This window comes from Empidonax traillii, unplaced genomic scaffold (genome assembly GCF_003031625.1).
Source record: "Empidonax traillii isolate 1590-97213 ecotype Southwest subspecies unplaced genomic scaffold, ASM303162v1 scaffold130:size970688, whole genome shotgun sequence".
Classification (NCBI taxonomy): domain Eukaryota; kingdom Metazoa; phylum Chordata; class Aves; order Passeriformes; family Tyrannidae; genus Empidonax; species Empidonax traillii.
In genome coordinates, this window is record NW_020955323.1 from 717,271 (window position 1) to 733,128 (window position 15,858).

The window sequence follows — 15,858 nt, forward strand, 5'->3', positions numbered from 1 at the left end:
TCTTCAGCTAAACCTGTTAGAGACTGAAACACAATGTTTTGATTGCCCAGTAGAAAATGCAGGTATCAAGTATCAGAAGAGTGGCAGCACTCTAGTTTAAAACCATCACAGCCCAGAGTCTATTGTGCTAGGAATAGACTAAGTATCACCATTTGTGCTGGTAAAACTCTCTTTCATATCAAGCAATCAAAATTTTGATAAATTTTTGGTCCAATCACAAGAGAGATGTTTCTCTGAAATGCCGAGGAACATTAATAAAACACATCAGTCAATTATCTTCATTCTTCAAAGACCCGCAGCAGCATCACAGAAAATCTATTTAAAAGGCATTTCTCTATTTATAACGCTTTCTTTAATCCTCCAGATGATGTCTGCCTTAACAGAAGACACTTCTTCCCAAGATATTCTATTGTCCCTGCTGCTTATTGTTTCTGTAGTATCAGAGAGCCTTTGTTACATTTCTTGCTGAACTATTTATGCATTTGTGACAGCAGGATTGTTTGCTGAGCCATTATCCTGCTAGAACACAAGACATCACGTCCTGACAACACAGAATACAGGAATGTTGCAAAAACAGTTAACCAGTACTTCTCCAAGTCAACCGAGCAGGAAGGTTACAGCAGGTCCATCTTGAGCAGCACAGGGAAATAAACCAGTCACTAGACTTCAGGAGATCTCTTTGTATTATGCAGAACAGCACAAGTCCTTACACCTTTCATCCTGCTTCTTCCAGCGTGGAGGAAGAAGGCCATCAGCAATCTGTCTCAAATCACTGCTGCTCCGAACTGTCACCTCACATCCCCCTCCCACCTCACAGTCCTCTTTTTGAGGATCTCCCAGCCATCTCCACAAGAACTAACTGGAACTTCTGGTGATGAAGAAACAGATCTTGCAAATATTCCTATTAAGAAACAAGGGAAAAACGTGTATTTAAAATATTTCTGATTAAAGTGTTCAGCATAGTCAGAGATTTTTTTTTTCCCCAGGTGGTCAAAAGCCTCTATTAGCTAAGTCTGCAGTTTGTTTTGAAGTCATAGAAAATATTTTTGTCTGATGAAAGACAGAATAGCCCCAAAACCAGAAGTAAAGCCTCAGTTGTCAATGTACTGGGCAAGAAGCAGCTATAATGAAAGTCAGTCTGAACCATGTATCACCAGCCTCAAATCCCAACATGGAAAAGTCATCTCTTAATAAAAAAATAAAATTACCATTGTGTTATTTAGACTCCATTTAGCTCAGTACTGGTCTTGCAGGGAACATGTATTCTTTCTCCTCTGAGAGGATGGCAAATTCTAGAAAAAGCAACCTTGTTATGGTCACATAAAAGAATGATGATTTCAAAGCCTGCTGCTTCTAGACTATGGCACTGTTAAAGCCAATACTCTTTAAACATCTGGCATGTAAGATCAAAAGTCTTTCTAAGTGAATAAGGGAGACTGATTAAGCACAGGATTATGGAAATCCACTACTAGTAAGGAGAATATTCTTCTTACTACTGAACAGACACTGATAACTTCCAAAATCTATACAATTAGGAACTTAAATCTCTATTATTTACTATTAGGAAATTAAATCTCTCTTCTTTTTCCATAAATCAGTGTAGCACTATTGATTTTCAGAAAGGAGCCAGTAGTGTATTTATAATGTCTCCCTGTTCCTACAAGAGGTCTTTAAATTTACTGTTTACAAGTGAAGAACCCTTTGTGCATTCTCTCAGTAAATTTTTCTAGTGCACATTTACCAGTTAAACATAATTTATGAGCAGATTAAATTACACCAATTCTAAATTTCAATCCCAGGAACTCTTTGCTTCTCTCCCTTCTTCATATTGTAAGTTTCCATTAGAAAATGGACGAAGTTTTTCACCTCAGCTGCAGCTTCTTGGAAACTATATCCCTGTGTCTTTTCTGTTAAGATCAAGAGCAAAACAGCTTTGCTAAGCCAAGGAAAAGGCAGTTTCCTGTCCTTTAACCATGGAACTGAACCCAATTTTTTCAGAAGACTTTCTAACTTGCTAGGAATAGAATTGGACATAACCTTCCAGAGTCAAAGAGGCTTTTACTCAAAATCCCCTAAGATCACACATTTTGGTTGATCACCTACCTCAAATCCTGTTTAGAGTCACTACTTCACGATGTATTTCCTACTCTAAAAGTAGGATGCTATTCTTTGGTCCTGGATGCACGATACTTTTCCCTTTAGTCATACAGAAAACTGACATACCATTAGCATGTGTTTATTTCCTCCTTATACAGTGTCCACTCCTATGGTGTAAGTTTCCTAAAGGTTTGGGAAATGTATGTTAGAGGCAGAAGTATTAAATGACCTGGAAACAGAAGAGGCACTAAGGTGAGTTACAAGAGAGGCAGATGACAAAACCACGAGTGTCACCTTCCCTCTGTCTCACACTCAGACCCCTCTATTGGGACACTGATTCGTATGTGCTGGGAGATTCAGCTGGGCTGATTAATGAAATTAAAATTTTTATCTTTCTACCCTAGCACTCTTACAGACAAAATTGGCTCTGTTGCAGAGACACGTCACGAATCAGACCAGGAACACTGCAGGCTCCTGACAAACACATTAAAGCAAATTAACACTGATTCCTTTTGAATCTGCTTCTGTATGTGAGTCACCCCAGCCAATTATCCAAATCAAATGCACGAACAGGAAGCAGAGAAAACAAAGATTCAGATTAAATCACGCGCAAAATCGGTCTATGACATAGGAAAAAGGCCTGGTTTCCATCACTGATGTCGAGGCATGACCGCAATATACAGCATCCAGCAGCAAGGATGGCACAGGGAACACCCCCCATCTCTGCTCAGCTGCACTGGCATAATCTCGCGTGGCCCCACGGCGGGGCAGAAGGCAAGGGCTGATCCTCACAGGTGACCGGCAAACAATTTTCTTATTGAAGAGTATTCTGAGCACATCTCGTAAGACAACGCGCGGCTCGGATAGACCCGGGGTGGGGAGGTGGATCCCGATTCTGCAGTGGAAGGAGCGAGGACACACTTTCGGGTGCCGGAACACTGAGACCTCACAAAAAACACACCGGTCCCTCCCGCACCCCCCCGCCCCGAGCGCTGGGAACGCGGCGGCTCCGGGACCGCCGCGGTTCCCACACAGGAGCCCTCCGGGCCTGCGGGGCGAGCGCCGCAGGGGCGGGCAGCAGCCGCTCACCTCCTACCAGCTTGGGCACCTTGCCGATGCGGCCGGTGATGTCTGCCGTGAGCACGGCGAAGTCCTGCTCGTAGCTCTCGAAGTCCGCGGACATCGCGGCGGTGCCGGAGCCCCGGCCGACACCGCTCCGCGCCGCTTCCGCGTTCCGCCACCGCCAAACGCGCCCCGCCCGCCCCCGCCCACCTCGCCGCAGGTTCCGCCCGTGCTCAGGTGCTTCAGCCGGCACGGGTTTAGAGCGGCGCGGCTTTAGCCTGGGCCGGCCTGGCGTGCGGGGTCGCGCTGCTCCGCACTGATGGGTCACTCCCGCACCGCAGCGATGGGTCACTGCCGCACCGCAACCCCGCGGCGCTGTAACCTGCAGGGACGCGGTTGCTGCGCCGGCTGTTTCCCGGCGGGCCCATATTGAGTGCGCACCGCGGGCGGGCGCTGGCGGCGCGGGCCCCGCTCACCCCACGCCGCTCCTCCCCTCCCCTTCCCTGCCCTGCCCTTCCCATCCCTTCCCGCTCCCGGCCCTTCCCTCGCCAGCCGGCGGGAGCCATGCACGGCGGCGGCGGCGGGGCAGCGGCGGGCGGGCGGCGGTAGCGGGGATGGCGGTGCCGGGCGCGCTGGGGCGGGCGCGCCGCCTGTGCCACTGGGGCCCGGCGGTGGCGCTGGCCGTGGTGGCCGTGTGCTCCGCCACCGCCATGGCCGACGCCGCGCTCTGGTACTGGCCCCTGGACACGGCCGGCGGCAGCGTCAACTTCATCATGCTCCTCAACTGGACCGTCATGATCCTCTACAACTACTTCAGCGCCATGTTCGTGGGGCCCGGGTACGTCCCGCTGGGGTGGACGCCGGTAAGCGCTGCCGTGAGGCCGCCGGGGCCCTGCTCTCCCGCGGGCACACAGGGGCACAAACCGCGTGCCTTTCCGTGCCAACTCTGTCCTCTAAGAACGCTCCGGGCTCGCAGGCCACTCCTCCCTCCTTACCTTGTTTCGAAATCTTCCCTTTCCGCTTCTTCCCTTTCCTCCCCACTCCCTTCCCGCCCCGCGCTTAGTTGCTACTTCTCCCATCGTTCCCAGTCCGCTCTCTGTGCTTTATAGGGGCTTTTCAAAGCAAAAAAAAAAAAAAAAAAAAAAAAAAAAAAAAAAAAAAAAAAAAAAAAAAAAAAAAAAAAAAAAAAAAAAAAAAAAAAAAAAAAAAAAAAAAAAAAAAAAAAAAAAAAAAAAAAAAAAAAAAAAACAACAACAAACACAGGAAACAAGTAGTGTTAGCAACACTTGAGAACTTCAGGATTATCTGCACGCTCCTGCAGACACTTGTACTGGAGGCTTTGCTACCAGCAGTAACAATTACAAGAAATTAACTCGGATTTTTTTTTTTTTTATGTGAGCCAGACAGTTACGTGTTAATCTTATGCTTAATGCAGTACAAGATGGAAGTTTGCCTTTCCTGTGCTTCAGTAATCCCTTGGAAGAAAGAGTAGTAAAGGATCAGAATGATAGAGGTTCAGAGTCTCAAGGCAGCTGCCCAGAATTTTGTGTTCTAGTGACACAATAAAAAGTTCAGTAATAGTCACATTTCTACTTGTGGAATATTACTCGGGACAGAGTCTAGTCAGAAGAGAATCCTGATGTAGTCTTAGCAGAAGTGGGTATTCCACTTCGTGAAGGGAAGATTTTGGCCTAGATTACTAGTGGCCATCAACAGGTGTCTCTCTCTCTCATCTTGCTGTAGTTAGTGTGTGTGTGTAAGAGAGATTATGGGAGATAGATGGAACATTAATGCTTACCAATACTGTATTTTAGTAGTAACCCTAGATTGGCTTTTGGAATAAAATGGAGAGACAAGGGGCACAAGATTGTTTGTTTGTTTTAATTATAAAGGCCTCATGCTGATTTTTAGTCTCAGAACTTCACTATGAAATCCTGCTTGTATGGTTGATCTTGCTGACTGAAGAACTTTTTGTTTCTTTTAGCAACCAGCACTTTCAGCAGTGGGAGATGGCTGTGTTGATATCCAGATTAGCTAAGAGATTATTTCATTTTGTTTCTTAATCTCTTTGCCACCTACCTTTAAATAGTGTTGGACTGTGAAACCCTTTCAGAAGCAATCAAATGTGCTTAGGTTAGGAAAATGCCGAGATGCGCGCTGTTAGTGAAGTTATGAATACATCTAACACGCCTCTTCTTCTGTTTAAAGGAAAAATCTCAGGATTGCATGTATCTCCAATACTGTAAAGTGTGTCAGTCTTACAAGGCACCTCGTTCACACCACTGTCGAAAGTGTAACAGGTACTGTCTTTCTTTAAAAGTATTTAAAGTCCATATTAAAGCAGCTTAAAAATCTAATCATAGGCTATTACTATAACTTGTTCTTCCAGAACTTGTATTGTGCTTTTTTTAAAAAGCTTCCATGTGAACACTATACCCATTACAAATATTCCCACTTTGTAGTTGTATGACTTCTATACAGTTTTACTGTGTTTTAGTTTAATAAATAAATGTCTTTAACGTTTTCTTTATAGCTTGAAATCAGTTTCTCCTAAGAACTTCTTGACACTACTAACAAAACAGTGCAGTCCTGCTTCAGGGACGTGAGTGTGTGTAAATACCTAAAAGTCTTTGAGTCTTTTTTAAGTTCTGAGTCCAAATATTCACCTGCTGAGGGAGTAGAAAAATCTTTTCTGTCCTCTTTCCAAAAGTGAGTTAAACGTTGATTTGAGTTGAAATTTTGTACTATTCTTTACTCTTCACTAAAGAGGGTTTTTTTGAGAGGAGTCTGCATGTTAAGGAGGCAGTAAACCTTTTTTAGGTCATTTTCAGAAGTTTGTACTTTGTTATCTTCCAACAGACTTGTTCTGATACAAAAGATGCTTTTATTATAAATCACTGCACTGGACTTTAGTGCAGCTTGCAAAAATCAAGGCACTTCAGCTGTCTGCAGTCCAGGCTGTGGTTGCATTTATCTTGGGTTTACAGGGCAGGTCGTCCTGTGAAGGATTGTTAAAGAGTGGGGTAAAAGGATATTGCAACATACATGTTCATTTGTTATTTTTATAAAGACACTGTGTTTTTAGGAAGTCGAAACTCTAGATCTGTGCTGTAATTTGGCTGTATTATCTCCAGATTTAAAATTTGAGGCTCCTTTCCTTGAGTGACAATCTTTACACTGAGGACTGATCACTTAGGTGTTCACTTACTTTTGCACCTGTTAAGCTAATTTGGGATGTGAACAAATCTTGCAACAGGTGGGGGTTTTTTGTACCTGTAAGCTACACCAAAATAACCAACTTTAGGTTGAATGCAAGAGTGTCTCTAGGCTGCTTACACTTGTTAAATATATTTTGAGAAGGATTCTCAGTGGTGTGAGATCAATACACAACAGCTGAGGAAGCTTTCAGTGTTTACTCCTGAAAATAAAGAGGCACTAACACACTTGCATCTGTGTAACTTTAAATATTTTTTCTGCAGGTAGTTCACAGGGAATCTGAAATTTCCTTTATTTTTCTGGTGTGCTTATTTTAAAAAATGAGCAATAATACTAGTGCTTAATTATTGTGATGATAGTTCTTACAGGTCCTGTCCTATGACTCTGTCTCCTGGCTCTGGAATATGCTGGTTTTTAGCAACTAGCAGGTTTGAGAAAAGGGAAGAACAGATAACTAGGAAGGGTAGGACCTGGAAGGACTTTTTATTTGCTTTCTTTCATTTTACAGTGTGGAAATAAAATTCTGAATAGCAACAAAAGAAGAAACTACTGTGTTAGTCTGTTGGAAATTGGTGGGTTTTGATGAATGAATGGTGTTGGAATAATAGAAAGTTAACTGTCCCTTGAGCTTTTTGAAAAATGTGTCTTTTATATTAATCAATATTTATTATTCACAGATGCGTCATGAAGATGGATCACCACTGTCCTTGGATCAACAACTGTTGTGGATACCAGAATCATGCATCTTTCACTCTGTTTCTCCTCTTAGCTCCACTGGGATGCATTCACGCTTCTTTCATATTTGTTATGACTATGTACACTCAGCTTTACAACAGAGTAAGAAAACATAATTGAATGCTTTAAGTATTATTTAAGTCAGATGTGTAAGCTATCTCTGGAAGAACGAGATTATTTGCTTTTCTGAGAAGCAGCATGTGGAGTTCCTTGCTGTTGTTTCAATATGTGCTCTTAGTTCTGCTCTCTACCTATAAAAAGTATATATATTAATTGGAGGAGTATTCAGGGAAAGTTGTTTCTGTTTTCATTCCTTTTTTTCCCCTGTTGCTTGTCATAATCACAGAGAGTTTCCTGATGCTTTACATTGTCTTCAGACAATTTCTGAGTAGCATTTTATATATAGAGAAAGACAGGCTGTGTAATGACTGCCACAGAAACTCGCTGCTATTTATTTCCAACACACAAGTTAGATGCTATTTATTGTCTTTTACTTACCACTTTTTTACAGTTGTGTCCATTTCTTCAAGGAAAGAAAAGTACATTATATTTGGGACTAAAATTAAATGTTAGTTTGTGTTTTTGAAGTGGAAAACTTTACCTGTAGCAACAATGAGCAAAGGTTGTTCTGCAGCACACCCCTTATCTCAGATCCATGGTTACGATTCTGAGCTTTGATTTCAGCCTTTGTGGCTGCAATGAAGAGCTTGATAACATGAGCTGAGTGTAACAGATGAAGCTGAATTTGTAACAGCTGAGTTCAGAGTGACAATGTTGAGAACTGCTATCTGCCAAAGCTTTCACAGGAAAACCTGTAGCATTTGCACGGAAAATGGGTACTGTTCCATGCAAACGTTGTCTGTCTGGCACTGATGAATGTGTTTTTGTTAACATGCTGGAGTCCAGATATTTTTTGCTGATTTTGGGCTTGCAGAGCTGGCAAGATGGTATTTGTGGTTTCACTTTCCATCTCAAAGGTCTCCATCTAGCAAAAAAACCATGCTGATGAAGACAAAAGAAAAATATTTTGAAGCTTTTTTTTTTTTTTAAATTACTCCGCTTGCATTATAAACCTGTCAGAAGTTGGACATTTACCTTCAGAGCCAGATTCCTTCTTGCTATCTTGCTTTGTTTCAGCAGTTGAAATGTTCTAGACCTGAATGATATTTTCCCTTTGCAGATATCTTTTGGGTGGAGTTCTGTGAAGATTGACATGAGTGCTGCCAAAAGAGACCCTCGACCCATTATTCCCTTTGGACTGTCTGCATTTGCTGCATCTTTATTTGCCTTAGGACTGGCATTAGGAACAACTATTGCTGTTGGTATGCTGTTTATTATCCAGGTAATGTTAAGGTTCTGTTACAAAGAAGTTAAAAGTTTTAAGGTTTGCCTTCTTGTGTAGCAGAAACAGAATTCAGGATTGAGATAGGAACAGTTGTTTAGAGCTTATGTTATTGTCTAACTTTTCCAGGGGCTTATGAAGCTTTATCCCAGTTTCTCTGTTGTTACCACAATTATTTTTCGATTATTTTTCATGGGAGAACTTGGAGGTGAAAATCTAATGAACTAAAGAAAACATAACACAGACTTCGTAAACTCTGGAAAAGGCAAAATACTTGTCCCTGTCTCTGAAAATAGGTATAAATGTTTTTTAAAATGTTATGTTCCTAAACATAAATGATATGCTTCTTAAAATGTTTTAGATCTTTGGAAGTAAGCAAAAACATTTTAAGCATAAACTGAAATACTGTGTCATACTGACTTAAGTATATAATTCTGGAGCCTGTATCTCTGCTGAGAGTTAATTTTTAACATTTTCTGTTTCAGTTAAGTCTATGAAAGTTGCTTTGTTCTTTAAAACAGATGTAGTTTAAGTGAAGTTTTCTTTACATAGCTGATGTATTGCTGGAGAAAATAAATGCTAATTTCACCTGTCACATTTATTTTAGATGAAAGTAATTTTGACAAATAAAACTTCAATCGAGTCCTGGATTGAAGAAAAGGTAAGCTCTTATTGTACTATTCTTGTACTGTTATAGAGTTTATTCTCCATATTTATTAGTTTTTTGTTTCACCTCTCTGGATTTAAACCAAAGGTGTCATTTCAATTCACAACTGACTTAACACCTACAACCAGCATTTCCCTTACTCTGTCTCTAAAATTCAGTGAAAGAGCTGAGAAATCATGTAAATGCATAATTTTTCTTTTCTTTTTTTTTTGTTTGGAGGAGTTTGTTGAACCTAGAATAATACTTGCTTTGAAGAGACTTTGCTTATCCACTTGAAACGTGGGTGTTTTCATCTGAAACTTTAGTTGTCTTTGTCATTTTACCTACCTGTGTCTTTATTGGCCACCTCACTGACCTATTGTGTGACATCTTTTGGCTCATGGTTTTCCTCATTTCTTACTTTGGATTGTAAGGGAGGATTTTGCTCGATTTAGGAAGATTTTCCTTGATTTTGCAGAAGTAGACTGTTACACTAGAAAATACCTAGTCTTCTTGCCTTTAAATTTCTCTTTGATTTCCTTTATGGAGGTTTTCAAAATAATTTTCATGAGAAATACAGTCAAGCAGTAGAAGCTCTAAATTTAGAGGAAGCAAAACTGACTCAGTGTTTAGAAACTAGTTCAGTGCTACGAGGTTATTTTGTGTAAGTCCACAAACATTTCATGAATGTCTTACCGTCTTTCTTTTATCCTGTGTGTCAAAATTACCATGAGAATCTTGACTGTGTATAAGTACTAAAGTGTTGTAATACTGGTTCTTTTCACAGCATCTGGCTGGATCCTAAGTCCTGGTAGACCCTTGAATAATGGGACAATTGAACATAAATGAAAGAAATTTCTGTTACAACTATGTAGTAGAATTTGGAATAATATGTTCGAATTTTTACTGCAAAACACAGGCTACTAATATGTCCCTTCTCATAACTGAGCATGGACTGTAATACCTAAGTATTTAATAAAATGGCTTTATTGCAACAGAGGACACTCTTTCTGTGGCTGCTCCACTAGATGTCATTGGTACTGTGGGAATGTAAAGCTCGTGACTGTGGAATGTGGGCAATCCAGAGCATGTCTGTGTGTGCAGTTCTTAGGGGTGGAATTGGCACTACCCTTCTTGAATTGTGCTTGTGATCATTGATCAAAGAACCCTGAGCTGTGGAAGCTTTTGTAGGTAACTGAGAAATAGTCAGGCATTGGTTCTTAACAAAAAGCCATAAAATCCGAGCGTGGAGTGGATTATCGATGTAGTCAGTTGACTCTGTTGTTTCAGATTAAGTGACGGGGATGGGTGACACTCAAACCAGACATACTTTTAAATGCCATGATTGTTACAAGTAGTTTTAAAAGCCTGGGTTAGTATAGCAGGAGTTAACTCTCTTGCCTCAAAATGTTTGCCTTTAGCTCTCATGGACCCACACAGGGCTCATGACCTGGCCTTCTTCATATTCGCTGCTTGATTGCAGTTCGTAGGGTATGTTTTTATGTACTGCATTTCTTAATTATTTTCTAGGCCAAAGACAGAATCCAGTACTACCAAACGGGTGAGACCTTTATTTTTCCCTATGATACGGGAAGTAAATGGAAGAACTTCAGGCAAGTGTTTACATGGTCTGGGATTCCTGAGGGAGATGGCCTGGACTGGCCGGTTAGAGATGGGTGTCATCAATACACTTTGACGGTAACTGGTCTTCAGTAATACCTCAAGTTAATTCTCCCCACTATCCAGTTGTCTGCTTTGCTTTGCAGTTACAGGCTATCTTTTTAAATAACTGAAACAAACTGGCTAGAAATACATATGCAGTGTTCTGTTGAATGTTCTCCCATTTTTGATAGACTAAAACTTATATTTTTGTGAGTCCTTTTAAATACTAACAATATTTCCTATGTTTGTTGAATGGTTTCAATACCTGACTTCATTTTGCGTATAAGACACAAGTCCTTTTAAACTAAACATTGCCTAAATTTCTATTTATAATCATTTGTAGATAGAGCAACTGAAACAGAAAGCAGACAAGCGAGTCAGAAGTGTAAGTATTTGAGAAGTTTGATCTGAAATAACTTTGAAGTATCAGTATACACATGTAATTAATTGCTGTTTGTTTCTTTTCTTAATTTTAAATTTAGCAATTAAATTAAGACTTTTCCACACAAACAATGCATAGCAACCTCTGCTTAATTCAACTTGGCCTTTAGCCTCCTTTGCATTTGCTTCTTAGTTTCCATATGGGAAGAAATGTGATGATAAAGATGACTGTGCCTCATTGTTAAGCAGTTAATTTAAAATTTAGAGTCCCTTTGACAGCCATTGTCATTACGCTCAAATCTAATAATAAGCTTGAATTTATTTTTTTGGTAGGAAACTAATCAGAGAGACCACAACCCCTTAAAATAATCTATTGCTGTGTTCTGTTAAAATTTGTAGGTCCGGTATCGAGCCATAGAAGATTACAGTGGTGTCTGCTGCCCTGTGACTAAAGGTGTTAAAACATTCTTCACGACACCGTGCACTGAAGAACCCAGAATTGCACTGAGTAAAGGGGATCTGATTTTAGCCACAAGAGGCTTAAAGTTAGTGGCCCCACACCTTTATGTTTGGTAAAAAGAAATATCGGGATGAGTTCTGGCCTCTAACCACCTGTTACGCTTCCTTCCCCAGACACTGGATGTATGGTGAGAAGATTCTCCACTCAGCTGCTGATGGTATGAAGCAGTTATTTTCGCTTTCTCTGCTGAAAATTGCAAATCAATTCTATAGCTGTCTGGAAATGTAGCCAATATTATATGTTTGTTTTTCAAAATGTATAATGATGACCTTACTTGCATTAGCTTCTCTGCACTCTAAAACCACATCCACAGTTTTTACTCTATACATCTGATAGACTTCCCAGTTTTGAGTAACATTAATTGACTGTCAGACTGACAGAACACTCCTCTGGTAGTTTACTGGAAGTCAAATGGGAAGGGGGACACTTCATATTCTAAGAAAAAGTTAGACTTTTAGACTCTAAAGAGATTAATGACTTTTTTGATATTTAAATGGTGGTCTGTCTTAAATACACCAGGTTTCTTATCTACACACCCTGCATAACTATAAGACTAGGATTAATTTGTATATCTTAAAAACAAGAAGACATTATGTCTTTGGTTTGGAATAATTTCCAAAGACTTTGGCGTGCATTTATAAAATTAATAATTACATGTGTTGAAGATGTTAAAGCCTCCTGCTTATCTGCAGAGTATCAATATCACCGCCACCTGCATTGAAGCTTTTACATTTTTTTTTTTTTTACTTCAGACCTCTTTGGACTGAAGTAAAATTTTACCTGCCAGATGGTGTGTTAGATTCTGTTGTCTCTTCAAGCAATTGTTAATTTATTGCACGTACATTCCATGTTGGCAAAAGCGAGGCTGCCAGCAGTCGGTACACTGACAGTGTCCATGCTTTTTGTGGGAGGTCTGAGACCTCTGTGGGCTGGAAGTGCTTTGGCAGCTCACTCCATTCAAACATCAAATTTAAATAAGTGTGGTAATAGTTTGTATTGTGTTGCTTATTGTGAAGATTAGCAGACATATCTGCTGTATTGAATGTTTTTTTGGATGGTTTTTTTTTAGTCAGGTGGAATGTGGTCTGGGTGGGGAATGGTGAATACGGAGAGGCTGGATTAAAATTCAGAATAACACTGACATTTTGGAGAATGAGACTTCAAAAATAGGATGAGATTTGTTAGGAATGTATAGCAAAATGGTATAAGTAAGCAGGAATAACAAGCTGCACTATAACAAGATGGCAAAATGAATGATTAAGTAGCAGTTCTTCTGTGGAAAAAGGACTCAATCATAATCCTAAGATGAGTCAACACTTTCAAAAAAGAAAAAAGCATATAGCTTCCCAGATGCATGAAATAATCCTTCAACATTGGCAGAGACTCAGCTGAAATACTGCCACAAGTAAAAGAAGTTGCTGCATCTCAAGGAAGAGTAAGATCAGCTATAAAGGGTCGAGAGGAAAGCAATGAGAATAATTAGAATAATAGAAAATGTGACTTATAAGGCAAAGCTGAAAGAATTGGGATGGCTTACCTGGAGAGGAGTAGGAGATAGAGAGTCCAAGGTATGTACAAATAGTCATCAGCTGCATGAAAGTCTGGTAGAGAATTTCATCTGCTTCCTCTGTCCCTGGTGCATAGAAAGAGGATTTGTGAACCTGATTTATAGACAGAAAGATTAAGATAGGGTATTAAAATGAATTTTTCTCAAGGAAGATAGAGGGCTGGAAAACTTTGGAGATATCTGAAAACATTTTAGGTGGTGGGAAATGCATCATCAGGCAATAGTGTTAGGAATGACTTAGATATTCTGTCTTACACAAGAAAATAACTTACTACTTGATGCCTCTTCCAGTCCTATGTTTTCCTTTGTAGTGGGTCATGTGTTTTTCCAAGTTAATGCAAATTTTCATGTCTTAAGGTGGAATAAGAGAACGAGGCTGGTTCCCTAGGAAGTGTGTGGAAAAATGCCAGTATGACTCTGAAACGGATCAACCAGTGGATGGAGAGAAGAAAAACAGATAGCCTTCTAATTTTTTTAGCTATGAAATGGAATTTTTACTTCAGACCACAATCCTTTACTTGAAATTTTCTGTATATTACTTTAGATTTATGCAATGAATATGTTAGGATGAGGTTTTCTTTTCCTCACAGCTGAAAGGTTGGATATGCCTGTGCCATGGTTTGCATACTTTTTAAACAATAAATAATTGAAGAAGCCATTCAGTGGATTGCCTTCAAGATGCATCTTTTTCATCACAAGTCAGGATTTTTTTTTTTCGTTTTGCTGTTTAAACTGCATTCTGAGGGTTCATTTGTTAGGTTTTTTTCCCTCAGTCGCATCTGATTGTGATGCGTGCTGCTTATCTTTTGTATTTCTCTGAAGCTGCCCCTGAAAATCACAAAATAAACATCTGATTCAAATTCCAGATAAAATTTGTTACCTGTGACTTTTAATTATGTGAATTGTCCACCTCAAATAAATGATACATTCATATTCACCTGTGGATTAATTGTTCTTAGACCTAGAAGAACTTGTTTATAGGCATGGGAATGTGAACTGACTGGGAAGTAAAGATTTCACCATTGTAAGTTGTCTTTCAAGCTTGGAAAGATTTCTGCTCTTGGGATAAGAATATTCTGTGCTTTTAATGGCAAAAAATACAGCCAGCACTCTCTGCTCCTGAAATCTGAGCCTGTACCCAAGAGACTGAAGTTCTTATTCTATCTTGGAGGGAAAGGAAGCAGTAGCCAAGAATGAAAATGGTTGCTGCTAGTGATTAACACCTATCTTGGAGCATTTTCATTTAGCATCTGGTGTGGATTATTAGCAGGAAGACCTTAAACTGCAGTACCTTGTACCAGCTGAAGTCTTTCTAGATGTCTCCAAAATGCAGCAAGTGGCTTTGCTCTCACACATTTAGTGTAGTTGCATGCCACACACATTGAGAGTTTTTGCAGGTTACTGTTTTAAACAAACACCTGGTTTATCTCCACCTGCCTGAGTTGTCTCAGGCAGATGAACATTTCTTAGACAATACTAAGTGCATATAGTAATCAGTACATAGAGACAAGCCAGCATTACTCCTGTATGCTCCTACTCAGATGCTATTTCCAGCAGAAAGCAGCTTTTTAGTTACCTCCCATCCTACTGGGCATTAGTGCTGGCAGTGAACCATAGTCCTGGGCTGTTTCTGAGCTGTGGCAAGGGAGAGCTACTGTTCAGTTTCAGTAGTTTGCAAGAAGGTAATTTGCCTTATTTTCCAGAAGCAGGCTTCATTAGAGGTGTAGGGGTATATCATCATCCTAGTTTCTTTACTAGCAAGGATGTAGCTGCTTTGCAATATGAGCAGGAATTAGTATGAAACCCCCCCCAAACTACATGGAATACTCAGTCTCAACTGCAGTAGATTCTGATCAGTGTTTGTAGTCTAGAACCAAATACTAGAAAAAGAACCTTCTCTTCCAGCTGAGAAAGCTGGCAGCTCAGGGACCTCTTGAGCTTGAATTGAATGTGCATTTCAGGCAGCCTGTTCAACCACCAAATAATAAAAATTTTGTTTTCTGCCTCCAGTCTGAAGAGATGGTCATTTATGACACCCCTGACTGTGCCAAGTACCTCAGTTCTTAGTGAGGAAGGGCCTAGGTTACCATATATGACAGGCTGTGCAAAAGACTAGCCTTGGTATTTTTATGCTTGGAACTTAAAGGTGGTTGCCAACAGTAAAAGAAATAAATGATGAAAAGCTTTAATCCAGGTCTCTTAAGAGTTGAGTAAATATGAGCTAGTGATCTCTCACACAGTTTTTCAGATGCAAAGTAACGACCAGGAAGGAAAAAAATAAAACTTCCCACGCTAAGATGCCAATGATTTGCAGGCTATTTAGTTTTCACAACTGAGTTGCCTATGGCATTAGAAAATGATTCTAGATCTGTCTTGAGAGTATGGATTGAAGTAAGAACCTCATTAAAGCCAAATTATGAATTATGAGTCAGTATTTGAACACTTCTGTCTGAATCGGGAACAGTAAAGACTAACAAGGAATTCCTAAGTTGGAGGCACAGTGGGTTTTTCATAGAGATGGAAGGAAAAAACAGATTTTATTTTGCTATACAATTCTGACATGATTTGGGAGCCAAAATCAGGCAGTCTAATTACTGATGCAGTACAAAAGAGTTGTTTCCACTTTGTTA

At 40.1% G+C, this 15,858-nt stretch overlaps 2 protein-coding genes across 6 annotated transcripts in view; one reads left to right on the forward strand and one right to left on the reverse strand.

Moving 5' to 3' along the window:
• VTI1A (vesicle transport through interaction with t-SNAREs 1A) overlaps positions 1 to 3,331 on the reverse strand; it is a 263,102-nt gene extending 259,771 nt beyond the window's left edge. For all 5 annotated transcript variants that reach the window (XM_027883627.1, XM_027883626.1, XM_027883630.1 and 2 more), the window contains exon 1: positions 3,187 to 3,331. In XM_027883627.1, coding sequence (XP_027739428.1) covers positions 3,187 to 3,280 — 94 coding nt within the window. In that variant the 5' untranslated portion in view covers positions 3,281 to 3,331. The remainder of the gene's footprint in view (positions 1 to 3,186) is intronic.
• Positions 3,332 to 3,656: 325 nt separating this feature from the next.
• ZDHHC6 (zinc finger DHHC-type containing 6) lies at positions 3,657 to 14,165 on the forward strand. The gene is made up of 10 exons (XM_027883634.1): positions 3,657 to 4,022; positions 5,368 to 5,459; positions 7,053 to 7,212; positions 8,291 to 8,452; positions 9,060 to 9,113; positions 10,629 to 10,796; positions 11,104 to 11,145; positions 11,541 to 11,686; positions 11,775 to 11,818; positions 13,586 to 14,165. Exons 1-10 carry the CDS (start codon positions 3,774 to 3,776, stop codon positions 13,687 to 13,689), a joined length of 1,221 nt encoding a protein of 406 aa, XP_027739435.1. The 5' UTR covers positions 3,657 to 3,773; the 3' UTR covers positions 13,690 to 14,165.
• Positions 14,166 to 15,858: the final 1,693 nt, after the last annotated feature.

Bases quoted from the DNA above. Each gene is read 5' to 3' on its own strand.
- ZDHHC6 (XM_027883634.1), top strand. From the start codon at position 3,774: ATGGCGGTGCCGGGCGCGCTGGGGCGGGCGCGCCGCCTGTGCCACTGG. The intron at 9,114-10,628 runs GTAAGCTCTTAT...ATTATTTTCTAG, and splicing joins AGTCCTGGATTGAAGAAAAG to GCCAAAGACAGAATCCAGTA. The intron at 11,819-13,585 runs GTATGAAGCAGT...TCATGTCTTAAG, and splicing joins TCTCCACTCAGCTGCTGATG to GTGGAATAAGAGAACGAGGC.